Here is a 13,778-nt window from a genome sequence, read left to right on the forward strand (position 1 = left end):
AGTGCACCAAGATTAAAATTTTTCTGGGTATAATCAAAGATCACAGATTTAAAATAATTAAATTCCAAGTTTGGTAGATAAAGGGTTTATCAATATCATAATAAATTTGTTTAATTTAATTTCTGTCAATAAATCAAAATAAAAAGCTTTTACCTTTGCTAATTTCTTTTAATTTCCTTAAACTTGAATTTCCACTGAATTTTTTCTTTTAGTTTTGGTATAATTAGGGTATAATTTAGAATAAATACTGTTAAAACAATTTTATAAATTTAATAAGGGAGATTAATTTAATTGCTTCGTATAAAAACTTTGTTTTAAAATTTTAATTAAAAAGCATGGACCAACCTATCTAATAATATCCCTTGAAGTAAATTCTCTTCCCATTACAACAACAAGATTCTTCTTTGCAGGAGAAAAACTGGACCATGCGAACCGGGAGTATAATATCCCCACAGAATGTTATTATTCGAGTGCACGTCGCTGCAAAATAGCGTGCTGTTTGAATCAAAATTCCTGTTGTTTGAGTAAGTCTGTCCGAAGAGCTTCGTCGAAAGCACAAGTTGTGCAATAAAAGCTCCAAATAAATTCAGTTATGACTGCACCGGATAAGGATTTGTTAGCGGCGGATCATTCAACCAACACTTCAATGAGAACTCCTTAGAAACACCAGACAAATTGAATCCCTAACTAGAATCTGCTTGGACTGGCAAGAAGATGAGGAAAATAATCGAAAACCCTTTTCTCTCTAAAAACTGACAAATTCTTGAAACATCATCAAATCAACGCTGAAAGCAATTACGCTCTGGAACTCGGAGAAAAGAATTGATTCCACTCAATTCATTTCTTGGACTTTTAAGAGTCCATGTTTTCCTAAAGAACAACCAAAATCAAAGTACTTCAAAGATTCAATTAAATTCCGAGGTGGCGGCCACCTGAGCTTTCCGTGCATCAGTTCATCAGAGTAATCATTTGGTGAATGCCCTTTGATATAGAGCTAATAAGCAGATGTACAATACAAGAACAACTATAAAAATATTTTTGTATGGTCGGTGGTCATACCTTCACCTGATAAATCTGATACTACACACCAGAGAAACCAGAGCCTATCCTATATGGCAATACATTTGAATTTCTCATGCTGGGTCTGTGTACACAAGATAAACTTTACATCACATATTTGTACCTGGAAACACCAAAGTGGTAAAAATAAAAAACTAAACAGTAAGTGGCCATTAGGAAGTGAGTGGCAGGGCAACCGTACTTGGTGAGCCATTGCCCAACACCTGAACTGTAAAAAAAGCAACTGATAATAGATCCAGATCCTATAATTGCAGGAGAACAAGTTACTGGGAAAGTTAGATTTAGGGACTGGTTCAGGAATATACTTCTATTCTTATGGAAATCAAGTTTTTAATGGAACATTTGGACTCGTACAAAATTCTGAAACCAAGACGGATCACTCAGGATAACAAGGCATCAGGATCAATGATACGAAACACTCATCTATCCACAATAACAATGAAGGAAGCACACTGATGTCAATTAATTAATGCAACAGAGAGGCTTTTTATAGCCTGCATTAAGCTCAACAAAATCTCGAAGCCATATTGAGAGACTGTCTATCCAAAATAAGAATTTTGTACATTGCATATCTCTCTGCAATTTAAGCCTCTGAGGCTCCCCAATCTAAGAATTTTCACTTTGTTACAAAGAATTATTCTTGACATTCCTATTTGAAAACCCTCCATCCCAGGGCAAAAAAGAATAAAACAGGCCTATAGATATTTAAGTTAATAATGTTTCATACGAGCAATCACCTAACTAACTCATGCTTTTAATCAAAAGTCTGGTAAGCTACCTTTTTTCTGTACTGAATAGTTATAGTTGAGAACAACTTTACTAATATACACATTGGAGTTTTTTCAAGAGAAAAAGCATACCTAAATAGATATTTGATTCATAGCTTTCATCAATTCAACTACTCTTGATATCTGATTCCTTTTTTTCTCTCCAGATTGCATGCACTTCATCGGTCCGGAACCGCTGGGTGAATGTTGATTCCTCCAGTGGAGTCGAGAACCCATGAGCAAAAGCAAGGAGACCAGTATATGCTATCATTGCTCCATTATCAACACAATACCTATCATCGGTAGCATATAAGTTACCGCCACGCTCTGAACACATTATTCTCATCATCTCTTGCAAGCGCTCATTACAACCCACACCACCAACTATAAGAACATCTTTCTTGTCACAATGAGCCATTGCCCTCTCGGTGATCTCCACAAGCATGGCAAACAATGTTTCCTACAATATTAAACAGTACAACAGAATAAGGGAAAAAAATCAGAACAAGATCACAGAGAAAACGTCTTAATATAAGAAAATGATAATACAAAAATGCATCTTTTCCCAAGATGCATTAAATTCTTACACAGGTGCACTTATGGATGCATTATAAACATATAAAATCGCAAAATAACTTACTTGAAGTGAGTAGCACAAATCTGCAGGGGTGCACTCATTATTTTGAAGCTTCTCGATAGCTGTTGCTTCAATACAGCTCAATATTCCACTAAAAGAAACATCCATTCCTTTAACAACATAAGGAAGGTCGATGAACTTTTCACCTTTCTTGGCAAGCTGGTGAAAAAGAAAAGTGGTATCAGGCAAATAAAATGGAAAACCTTTTGTTTTTACAATTCAGTTAAGATTACCATGAATATGCATGCCCAATTCAATGAGAAAAAAAAACTTCTTTTACCACTTAAAAATAAATTTTTGGATAAAACTAAACTCCTCATGTAGAAGCTCTATTAAACTGTCCTATATTGAAATGCCAAATTCAAAATAAGACACAAAAAAGTGAAAATTAGAACTCAAAGCACCCGCAGTACACTAATAAAAAAGAACTTGTACCAGGACTCATTAACAAGAACAAACCTGCTCAATGTTATATCCAGGGCTTGGGTCATTGGAGAGTGTTAAAACCCGAGCAAATCGATCCAAGCAATTCCCAACAGCAATGTCAATAGTCTCTCCAAAAATGCGATATCTCCCTTCACTATATGCAATAACTTGTGTGTTCCCACCACTTACATACAACACAACAGGATCATCTGCACCCGTCACTATCCGACCCATCTCAATATGGGCCACACAGTGATTAACTGCGATAATGGGCTTCTTCCAGAGCTGTGAGAGAACCCGGACCACAATGGCGGAGACCTGAAGCGGCGCTCCCATGCCAGGACCTTTAGTGTAACAGAGGCAATCAATGTCCTCCAGCATTACTTGGGCTTCTTTCAATGCAGATTTGACCAAGGGAAGAACATGTTGGAAATGATGCTGTGCAGTTTCTCGGGGCAGAAACCCATGGCCGGGTGGTGTGATGTAAGTGTGACGTGGATTGGAGAGAATGGTGCCATCTAAGGTTACAACACCAACCCCAATCTTGTTGGCTGATCCCTCAAATCCAAGAGCTATCATTTTCTTCATTGTTTCTTCTGTGCAGACACTACATGTCCCCATATAAGTTCATAAATATAGTACAACTTCAAACAGTAAATACAAGTATGTATTAAGCATGCACAGACCATGTCCACATAAATTCTCTTCATTGTTTACGTGCAGACACTACATGCTCACATACAAGTTCCTAAATATTATACAGCTTCAAACAATAAATATAAGTACGTAGCTGCATACAAAGACCACATCTATATATGTTTTCTTCAATGTGTCTGTGCAGACACTACATACCTCATCATAAGTTCGCTAGTATTATAAACCTTTAAACAGGAACTACACGGTACATATTCGCATACATAAATTATATCTATATGTAAAAACATATCAGTTCAAATATCAAGGGTAGAACCCCTAATGAAATCATTTATTTAGTGTTAGAATAAAGGGATCTTCTCTATACTAATCACTACCAGAACAAAACCCTCTCATCTTCCATCTCATATATTATTGGTAGCAAGTTCATTTCATTAGCATTTTCTCAATAAAACTAAGAAGAATACCAACCGTTACATTAAACCCTAATTCGTGTAAATGCCAATATCATTATCCTCACAGCTCCTGATATAGTATGTAGATCATAGAGACCCAAGATGCCCAACCCTTGATACTTCAAGAACAACCAAAAATGATTAAACAGTTACCAGAGCAGTTTCTGAAAAAGATGTGATCAGATAGTTTCTAATAGTTATTTACAGTTTATTGTATTAGAAGAACTTTTATATTTTCTTTTCTATTTAAGCTTATATGTCTAAAGTACTGGAGAGAATAATTTCAGCAATAAAATTGTGGTTGATTTCTCACCCTAAGAGAAATGTCTCTAAATCTATTCTTGTCCTAATTGGAACCCTATTAATTGGTATCAGAGCAGGTATGTCAACTAACAAAGAAAGAATTGAACAATTGGAAGCAAGTGTGGGAGGTTGGCAGGATCATCTCAACCAAATGGAAATTGATGTGGCAGATAAACTCCACACGATGGAAGAAACCCTTCGGCGATTGCCAAAAACCTTGAGTCTCAACAAGGCTCAAACAATAACGCGGTCGGTCGGCAAGGTCAGGCATGGCCGGCCAAAAACGGTGGCACGAATTGTACTGAAGGAAACCTAGCCTCGTTTAGTCCGCGACTGGGACACCTCGACTTTCCGATCTACGACGGTACAAATCCCACCGAATAGATAAGCCAGGCTGAGCAATTCTTTGATTTGCAGGATACTCCGGAAGCAAACAAGGTGACGTTGACGGCTTTTCATCTGGCAGGGGAGGCAAATCTCTGGTCTGGCAGTGGATGAAGAAGATGCACAGAAAGGAGGAGAGTTGGACTGGACCGGGTTTATAAATGAACTTTGGGCTCGTTTTGGGCTAACCGAGTGTGAAGATGCTGATGGGCCCTATCCAAATTAAGGCAGACTGGCCCACTTCGAGAATTCCAAATGGAGTTTAAGCGTTTAGACAATAGGGTTCAAGGCTGGAGTCAGAAAGCTTTGGTTGGCTCTTTCATGGGTGGGCTCAAGCCCGAGATTGCTGATGAGATCCGTTTCTTTCAGCCCGAGATTGGAGGCCATCAACCTGCCCCATATAAGAGAAGATCAGTTAGACTGGCTGAGGCGGTCTACCCGAACCGGACAACTCAACTCCAATACACAGACGCAAACCCTAACAATCGCATCTTCGTCTCCAAGTGCTCCAGTGCAAAAATCGACCAAGTGGTTGTCTGAGGAGGAGATGCAGAAACGGCGAGCCCAAGGTTTATGCTTCAACTGTGACGAAAAGTTTGTGGTCGGTCACCGGTGTCGCAAACCCCAATTGCTGCTACTCAAAGGTGAAGAGGAAGAAGAAGAAATGACCGCAGCCGAAGAACTAGATATTTCCCTTCATGCTTTTTCAGGTTGGTCAACCAATCGGAGCATGAAGATTGTCGCTTCTATTAACAACCAATAGATAATGGTCCTTGTAAATAGTGGGTCGACTCACAATTTCATCAATGAGCGACTTGCCAATCAACTTCACCTCTTTATCATTCCGACCAAATCCTTTTCGGTACGAGTTGCCTGTGAACAACCCATGAGTTGTCGGAGAAGATTTGAACAGGTTCCAGTGGAAATGCAAGGTATCAAATTCTCCCTCACTTTTTATATATTGCCCTTGATTGGATTAGATTTGGCTTTGGGAGTACAGTAGTTTTCTGAATTAGGCACAGTCGTTTGTGACTGGCAAAGCATGTCGATGAAATTCAGATGGGAAGGACAGATGCGGATCCTTCGGGGTATCACTCCACCTCTTTCCCGATCAGCTACACTAAAAGAAGTCAGTAAGGAATGGAACTAGAAACACTCTCTGTTTGCTATTTGTGTGGCTACCCATGCAGAATCTGAGTCACCTACCATGAAGCCAGAATTACAGAATTTGGTTTCTAAATTTTCTAACATTTTTTAGGATCCAGAAGGATTGTCACCTATTAAAGAAGTTGAGTACCAGATTGTTTTTGGAGAAGATACTGAACTAATTAATGTCTGACCTTACTGGTATGCTCATTTTCAAAAAACAGAAATTGAAAGACAAGTTAACAAGATGTTGGATTCTGGTCTAATTAGACTCAATACTAGTCCTTTTTCATCACCAATGTTATTGGTATGCAAGAAGGATAGAACACGGAGGTTTTGTACTAACTATCGTGCTCTTAATTTGGCAACTGTGAAAGACAGATTTCCTATCCCCACTGTAGATGACATGCTCGATGAATTATACGGAGTTCAATTCTTTACTAAATTGGACTTAACTGCAGGTTATCATCAAGTACAATTTCATCCTACAGATATTCACAAAATGGCATTTCGAACACACAATGGGTATTATGAGTATCTGGTAATAACATTTGGGCTATGCAATGGTCCATCCACCTTTCAAGCTATCATGAACTCCATTTTTTGTCCCTATCTACATAAGTTCGTATTGGTATTTTTTGATGAAATCTTGATATATAGTGATAGCTGGGTTTTGCATCTTGAACATGTTGAGCAGGTATTCAAAATTCTCAAGCAACATCAATTTTTTGTCAAGTTGAAGAAATGTGTATTTGGTGAGCAAGAATGAGAGTATCTGGGACATATTATTACACCACAAAGTAAAGGTAGATCAACATAAAATTTAGGAAATGGAGTCTTGGCCCCATCTAACCACTATCACTGAACTTAGGGGATTTCTTGGACTCACTGGCTATTACAGAAAATTTGTTCGCAATTATGGAATCATAACTCGGCCTTTGACCAATCTCTTAAAGAAAGGCCAATTTGGATGGTCAGACAACGCCAAGCAAGTTTTCAATAAGCTCAAACAGGCTCTGTCATCAACTCTCACTTTGGCACTACCTAACTTTCAAATTCCCTTTATGATTCAGACTGATGCTTCTGGTGACGGTATTGGGGCCATTCTTTTCAAAATAATCAGCCAATTGCATATATAAGCAGAACTTTAAGCATTTCCAAACAAACTTGGTCTACCTACGCAAAAAAAATATTGGCAATTATTGTTGCAATTAAGATGTGGCGGTTATACCTCCTTGGTCACAAATTTTATATACAGACGGAGTAGAGAAGTTTAAAATATCTGCTTGAGCAACGTATTACAACTCCTAAACAACAGAAATGACTTATAAAAGTATTTGTTTATGATTATGAGATTATCTACAAACCAAGGAAAGAGAACTCTATTGTAGATGCTTTATCTAAAAGAGATGACGGTTCTACACTTCATGTTCTATTCATTCCGCATACACAACTATGGGATGACACCCGCCAGCCTTTGGTGACAAATCCTTACCTGGAGAAAATTGAAAAATTAGCTATGGAAAATCTTGACCAGCCATATGCGAAGAAAGACGGATTGATTTTTTTCAAAAATCGGATAGTCATTTCTCCTCGAACCGACATCATGAATCAGCTATTACAAGAATTATTTGTATGGGAGGGCATTCGGGTATTCAACGCACATTCAAACGTCTTGCTCAATAGTTTTATTGGTCATCCATGCATAAGACCATTAGTGAGTATGTTTCCTCTTGTGATGTTTGTCAAAAATCTAAAGCAGATATCTTTACTTCGGCCAGACTATTTCAACCATTGCCAATTCCCGATCAAGTTTGGGAAGATATTTTCATGGATTTCATTGAAGGTTTACCTACTTCTCATGATAAAAGTGTTATTTTTTTTATATTCGACCGCCTCACTAGATCCGCACATTTTGCCACTTTGAGTCGTCCATATACTGCCAAGATTGTTGCAGAACTCCTTATCAACACAATAGTCAAATTAAATGGCATGTCTCGGTCAATTGTTAGTATCATGATCTTATATTTCTCAGTAACTTTTGACAAGAATTCTTTAAACTGTCTGGCACCAAACTCAAGATGAGTTCAGAATATCACCCTCAAACTGATGATCAAACCGAAGTTACTAACAGAAATTTGGAACAATATCTTCAATGTCTTTGCCACCAACAACCTCGCAATTGGACTTCTATATTACCTTGGGCTGAATTCTGGTACAATACCACATATCATTCATCTATCAAGATGTCTCCATTTCAAGCACTCTACGGACGACCACCGCCTACTATTCCTCCTTATCATACGGGTGGTTCCCTTGTGAATGAAGTTGACATTCAATTGACTAACCAAGATGCCTTGCTACAACAACTTAAACTTAATTTGCAGAGTGTCAATCATCGCATGTAGCAAATGGCCAATTCCAAGCGGTGTGATGTTGAGTTTCAAGAGGGTGATTGGGTTTTCCTTAAATTACAATCTTATTGAGAGCAATCCGTCTTCAAACGAGCCTTTCACAAACTTGCTTGTCGTTTTTATGGGCCTTTCCAAATCATTCAACGAATTAGACCAGTGGCTTATAAGCTCCAGTTGCCTGCTACATCCCGCATCCATCCAGTTTTTCACATTTCGATGCTTCGAAAGAAGCTTGGTACTATCACTTCTACTATAGATATCCCGTCTCCTACAGAGGACAGTGCTCCACTCCGACAACCAGAATCTATTCTTGATCACTGATGGATTAAGCGTGGTTCCAAATTTGTGGAAGAAAGTCTTGTTAAATGGCGTCATCTCCCACTCGAAGATGCTACTTGGGAAATAACCACTGCCTTACACGAATAATTTCCTGAACTGAACCTTGAGGACAAGGTTCCTCTTCCTGGGGGGATAATGATACAATACGCAGATCACAGAGACCCAAGATGCCCAACTCTTGATACTTCAAGAACCACCATAAATGATTAAACACTTATCAGAGCAGTTTCTGAAGAAGATGTGATCAGATAGTTTATATCAGTTATTTACAATTTATTGTATTAGAGAAGTAGTTATATTTTCTTTTCTATTTAAGCTTGTATGTCTAAAGTACTGGGGAGAATAATTTCAGCAATAAAATTATGGTTGATTTCTCACTCTAAGAGAAATGTCTCTAAATCTATTATTGTTCTAATTGGGACCCTATTAGCTCCATCAATGACAACAAATTACCGCCAATATTACAAACAAATTATTCGCACATAATCGAGACAAGAACACGAAAAAGTATAACAGGTAAAGAAACAGATGGCTTGTTTCTAGATACGTATGTATGTATATATGAACATGTACAGAGAGAAGAAAAAAAGGATAGCAGTTATGATACCTGCGGCGGAGTGGAGGCGGAGGAGATTACTGGCAGTTGGGGAATAGGGTTCGTTTGGCTTTCTATCTATCTCCAGTTTCAGTTTGCTGTTTTCTGTAAGCAGTAACTTCTGGGCACGTCCGCAATTTTTTATTTTTATTACAATTTAGTCCCTCAGTTAAATTTATTCACCAAGTTCACCCAAGATCCGACCCGTAACCCGACCCAGAAAACCCTAAAGATCAGAAGAACCTCTCTCTCTCTCTCTCTCTCTCTCTCTCTCTCTCTCACCACCTGTTGCAGCCAATTTCTTCCTCCACGAGCAGATTCCGCTTCCACGTGTTGCGGTTTCTTCAGCTGCGCGCCTGTGTATCAGACTGGCAGGTGGTTTCTGCTAATTGGAGACCACCAGAGAGTGGACTCTACGACGGTTCGCGGTGGTCAGTCACCACTGTGCAGCCATTTCCAGAGCTCATTACGACCTCAGCAGCCTTTCTGTCACCAAAGAAATCCAGCTTCAGTGAGTCATTTGGGTCCATACACACACACCGAATGTCAACTTGAAGGAAGAGGTAAATTTCTGCCGGTAGTTCTTGTATTGATAGTTCAGTTTAATTATTGAGTTCATTTGCTTTTGTAAAATTTTGCTTGAATTGATCAATTCTATAAATTTGTTTGTGCTGCTGGTGGCACATTATAAACGTGTTATAAGATATAAGACGATTCAATATTTGGGTTTGTAACCATTCATTAGTAGTATGTCTGTCCATTATCGCAACCCAAATGAAAACTTCAACCTTTTGAAGGACTTTAACCTTCCATGATTACTTATTAAAAACCGAAGTTTGAGTTGGAGTATTACTTTTTAAGTAATCAAAAGAGGATGAGTTCTGAAGAAATGATAGAAAGAAGCTTCAAGGATGGTAGCTAATTATGATAAATCTGAGGTCCCTCTCGCATTAAGGTTGCGAAAGACGTGAAAGTTCCAAGAAAATTTGAGAATCTCAGACATTGTTACATCACCAAAGATGGGATAGGATTATAATAACATAAAGATCATCTGTAGAGGCTTGAGAACCAATGAAAAAAGGAGAATCCGAAACCAAAGGTCCTCCCAAGGTAGGAAATGGGATTCATCTGGGTTTGCTAGAAACTGGGTTTTGCACTGTTTTTGTGGATCATTTCTCACGTATGTGAAGTAAAGCTTGGTGGCTTTGCTTCTTATCCACATTAAATATTTAGTTTCTTTATTAGAAAATTAAGTCATTTGTGCAATTGATGGAATATTTGCAATACTTTTGTTACATATGCACGTTCAGGAAATATTTTTCACAAGTACAATATTGAACAACCTAACTACTCTTCTAGTTTTTCCAGAAGAAATAAACATTGTAACTACACATGTTTTCACTATTTTCATTTTTAGAAAATAGTTTGTTTTCCTATTTGCCAAATTAGGATTATATGTGATGTGATATAACACAAAAATGAGAAGTCTTTTTGTTATTCAGCACAATCTTGGAATCTCTCCCATATTCTCACTCTTTTGGAGCTATGTAATTTTTACTTGAAGTGGCCATTCTCGTCTCTGTCGCTTGCATTCTGAATGGCAAAAGCTTTATCTTGGAGCATTCAAAAAGCTTATTCGCTTTTCAAATCCTCCTCTCCAAATATTACTGTCAGAAATATTACTGTCAGGTACCTTCCTCAAAACGCGCTCACATTGCACAGCCATGCAAATGTCCCCATGCATACAAAAACAAACGTGTCACTATGTGTAGATATTTGTTTTACAAATTTTCTTGTGTACTCTTCATTTGCGTAATTTATACCTTTATTTCAGGAATCAGTTGTCTTCTCATCTAAAAACAATCTATGTACCAAATTGACATGATTTAAAGAGCTTGATTTGGTTGTGATTTGAAGATTAATGTGAGGAAATAGCAGGAAAAAAGAAATACAAATACTAGGCAAATGTGAACAATGTAGGCAGATCCTTTTATTTTTATGTAACAGGAATAATGAAAATGGATAGTTCTTTTTCTTGACATACGTGATGAAGCAAGACATGTAAAAGACAGAGGAAGGCAGAACATAAATTTGAACATATTCTTGGATCTGCATAGATGTTTCTCTTTATGTCAAATACAAGCTTTCCTCATGTTATTCAATCAACTTTCTGTCACTCGTAGGTCATTCTGGCAAAGTCAAGTATTGGTTATCTCCCAATCCAAGCACTTACCTCCACTTAACCCGACAAACCCATCATGGCTTTTTAGAAGCTTGAGTCATGGTTCAGTAAACTTGGTGATATCAGAAGGCAAACCTAAGTTTGAAATACATAAAGTTGACCCTCCCAAGAAGGAGAAATGGAAAACCAAGAAGAGGTTGAAATTGCAGAGGAAAAGAGAGAAGGAGAAAAGGAAAGCTGCCAATAGGAGGGACCCACGTTGCCTCACTGTCAGGGGAAAGAAGAAGCAAAAATTTGCAAATGCAGAGGAGAGAATCAAGTACAAGCTTGAGAAGGTTAGCATGATACTCTTTTTTGAGTTTTTATTTTAGGTTAGATTTTCTCTTGAAAAAATTCGAAATCCTATTGGATCCCAAAAAAGCTTACAAAATCACTTCAAATATGTAGTCAATTTTTAATACATTTTTTATGGCATAAGATGCCAAAATATATATATATATATATATGTATGTATGTATATGTAGTGGAACCAGTTCATGTAGAATAAAAACCTTAACAGCATCTTCTCTAATTTGGAGGTCAACCCGAGATGGACTTTTTACAATCAGGACATTAGTCCTCTTATTGGTTTGTGAATTCAAAATTACAGGTTGTGTGCGCGATTACAGCCGATAAGTGTTGCTTCCTTTCACTTACAAACATTGTATACGCGGCTTTTAATTGCCATTTGGAGTGGTGGACGTGACACAAGATTTTGAAATTAGATTTAATGTTAGCTTTTTGACTGACTGACTAGTTTCTGACCCCCTGATTTCTGCAAATGACCCCTACTCTGCTGAAAGGTCTCTTTTGTTGCTGGTTTTGTATAATGAGCAATGTTCAGCGATGTCTTATTCCCATAATACTTTGTGGTGCTCTTTATATTTACTCACGAACCTTGCAGGCCAAAATCAAGGAAGCATTGCTGATTGAAAGACTTAAGCGGTATGAAGTCCCTAAGGTTCAGGGTCCAATTGTTAAACCACATGAGCTAACTGCTGAGGAACGATTCTACATGAAAAAGATGGCTCAGAAGAGATCTAATTATGTACCAGTTGGCCGAAGAGGTATATTTGGTGGTGTCATTCTTAACATGCACATGCATTGGAAGAAGCATGAAACTGTTAAGGTCATTTGCAAAGGTTGTAAGCCTGGCCAAGTGAATGAGTTTGCCCAGGAGCTTGCTAGATTGAGTGGCGGGACCCCAATTCATATAATAGGAGGCGACACCATCATATTTTATCGTGGGAAAGACTATGTGCAACCTGAAATTATGTCACCCATAGATACATTATCCAAGAAAAAGGTACACGTCACTTTCCATAACCCTATATGCCTGTTTTGCTATGTACACTACACATAAACATGTGAATGTAGAAATTCACAGTTTTAGGTGTAAGCCGTCATATTGTTAACCAGAAATATTTTTAGCAAGCCCGTTTGATATGTGTATATATATATAGTGAGAAACCATATGATATAAAGCTTTAGTATTAATTTGGTTATTTTCCAAGTTCAAGTTTCTAGCAATGGTGAAGTCATTTTATATGACACTCTCCAATGTTCTCCTAGAACTAAGTTTACCTGTCCTTGCAGGCACTTGAAAAATCCAAATACGAGCAATCACTTGAATCTGTGAGGCGCTTTATTGCCATTGCAGAGAAGGAATTGGAGCTCTATTACAGGCACAGTGCACTATATGGTGATCCAAATGATAGGAACCCGCTTTCAATCTTGGACACCCCAGGAAAGGACTCCCAAGAATCTGGCAAACCTGAAATGCCCAAAAGGCATTTCCATGATTTGACATGTCAAAGCTTTTCTCCGAGTATTGCAGACACGGAAGCCGGTCTCGATTACGAAGAAGCATCAGAATTTGATTGTGATTTTGAAGATGAAGACATACCCACAAGTGAATCAGATTCTCAAATTTCCGTAGACGACTTTGATGATGAAGAAAGCACTTCTGGTACGCAAAAGAGTTCCTCCACAATTTTAAGTTCTCAATCATTGGTTTAAAGTAGATTCCATTCCCATCCCCAACATTTTTTAACAGAATGATGTACAAAAAGTAAGAAGTGGAATAGATCAGAAATGCATATCTATGATATTTAGTGTATTCATGTTCATATTCCCTTAGCTTTTTTTTTTTTTTTGGTTGGAGGATCAAAATAAACATTCATCTGAACAGAAATCAAGCTGTACTTAATTATTCTCTTGTAAATGGTTCTGCCTTTTAGATTAGGTCTAGGGTTTAGTGAGAAAATATTTTTTAAGAAAAAAAAAAAAACAGTGAGGATAATGCTTCAAGCACTTCTGTCTTATTCTAAGACTGTTGGAAGGGTGCTTCAAGCACA

The 13,778-nt window shown here is 37.8% G+C and overlaps 3 protein-coding genes across 10 annotated transcripts; 2 read left to right on the forward strand and 1 right to left on the reverse strand.

The window, feature by feature from the left end:
* Nucleotides 1-268: 268 nt before the first annotated feature.
* On the reverse strand, nucleotides 269-9,356 carry LOC110821514 (Actin-like ATPase superfamily protein). 7 transcript variants are annotated; one of them, XR_015819176.1, is made up of 6 exons: nucleotides 9,213-9,356; nucleotides 2,944-3,517; nucleotides 2,488-2,643; nucleotides 1,941-2,307; nucleotides 1,060-1,144; nucleotides 269-596 (listed from the first exon to the last, which is right to left on the reverse strand). XR_015819176.1 is itself a non-coding variant. In XM_088220152.1 (5 exons), the coding sequence occupies exons 2-4, from the start codon at nucleotides 3,496-3,498 to the stop codon at nucleotides 1,975-1,977; spliced, it is 1,044 nt and encodes a 347-aa protein (XP_088076278.1). In that variant the 5' UTR covers nucleotides 3,499-3,506; nucleotides 9,213-9,356; the 3' UTR covers nucleotides 957-1,183; nucleotides 1,941-1,974. The 7 variants fall into 7 exon arrangements, 3 of the variants coding, with proteins under 3 accessions (XP_088076278.1, XP_088076276.1, XP_088076275.1); XR_015819175.1 differs by having other exon boundaries at nucleotides 269-870; XR_015819174.1 differs by having other exon boundaries at nucleotides 1,060-1,183.
* On the forward strand, nucleotides 6,683-8,260 carry LOC148253663 (uncharacterized). The gene is made up of 2 exons (XM_088219791.1): nucleotides 6,683-6,944; nucleotides 7,902-8,260. The coding sequence occupies exons 1-2, from the start codon at nucleotides 6,683-6,685 to the stop codon at nucleotides 8,258-8,260; spliced, it is 621 nt and encodes a 206-aa protein (XP_088075917.1).
* Nucleotides 9,357-9,474: 118 nt separating the features above from the next.
* LOC110821491 (RNA-binding CRS1 / YhbY (CRM) domain protein) lies at nucleotides 9,475-13,633 on the forward strand. 2 transcript variants are annotated; one of them, XM_022051351.2, is made up of 5 exons: nucleotides 9,475-9,763; nucleotides 10,703-10,889; nucleotides 11,384-11,717; nucleotides 12,326-12,727; nucleotides 13,018-13,633. In XM_022051351.2, exons 2-5 carry the CDS (start codon nucleotides 10,798-10,800, stop codon nucleotides 13,438-13,440), a joined length of 1,251 nt encoding a protein of 416 aa, XP_021907043.1. In that variant the 5' UTR covers nucleotides 9,475-9,763; nucleotides 10,703-10,797; the 3' UTR covers nucleotides 13,441-13,633. The 2 variants fall into 2 exon arrangements, with proteins under 2 accessions (XP_021907043.1, XP_021907044.1); XM_022051352.2 differs by having other exon boundaries at nucleotides 10,765-10,889.
* Nucleotides 13,634-13,778: the final 145 nt, after the last annotated feature.

The sequence above is a fragment of the Carica papaya genome, chromosome 5 (genome assembly GCF_054855325.1).
Source record: "Carica papaya isolate Zhongbai chromosome 5, ASM5485532v1, whole genome shotgun sequence".
Classification (NCBI taxonomy): Eukaryota; Viridiplantae; Streptophyta; class Magnoliopsida; order Brassicales; family Caricaceae; genus Carica; species Carica papaya.

Coding starts and splice junctions, on each gene's coding strand:
- LOC110821514 (XM_088220152.1), bottom strand. CDS start 3,498: ATGAAGAAAATGATAGCTCTTGGATTTGAGGGATCAGCCAACAAGATT. Junction 2,644..2,943: donor CTGGATATAACATTGAGCAG/GTTTGTTCTTGT, acceptor CTTTTTCACCAG/CTTGCCAAGAAAGGTGAAAA. Junction 2,308..2,487: donor ATTTGTGCTACTCACTTCAA/GTAAGTTATTTT, acceptor TTAATATTGTAG/GAAACATTGTTTGCCATGCT.
- LOC110821491 (XM_022051351.2), top strand. CDS start 10,798: ATGGCAAAAGCTTTATCTTGGAGCATTCAAAAAGCTTATTCGCTTTTC. Junction 11,718..12,325: donor TCAAGTACAAGCTTGAGAAG/GTTAGCATGATA, acceptor CGAACCTTGCAG/GCCAAAATCAAGGAAGCATT. Junction 12,728..13,017: donor ATACATTATCCAAGAAAAAG/GTACACGTCACT, acceptor CTGTCCTTGCAG/GCACTTGAAAAATCCAAATA.
- LOC148253663 (XM_088219791.1), top strand. CDS start 6,683: ATGGAGTCTTGGCCCCATCTAACCACTATCACTGAACTTAGGGGATTT. Junction 6,945..7,901: donor GACTGATGCTTCTGGTGACG/GTATTGGGGCCA, acceptor ACTTTTGACAAG/AATTCTTTAAACTGTCTGGC.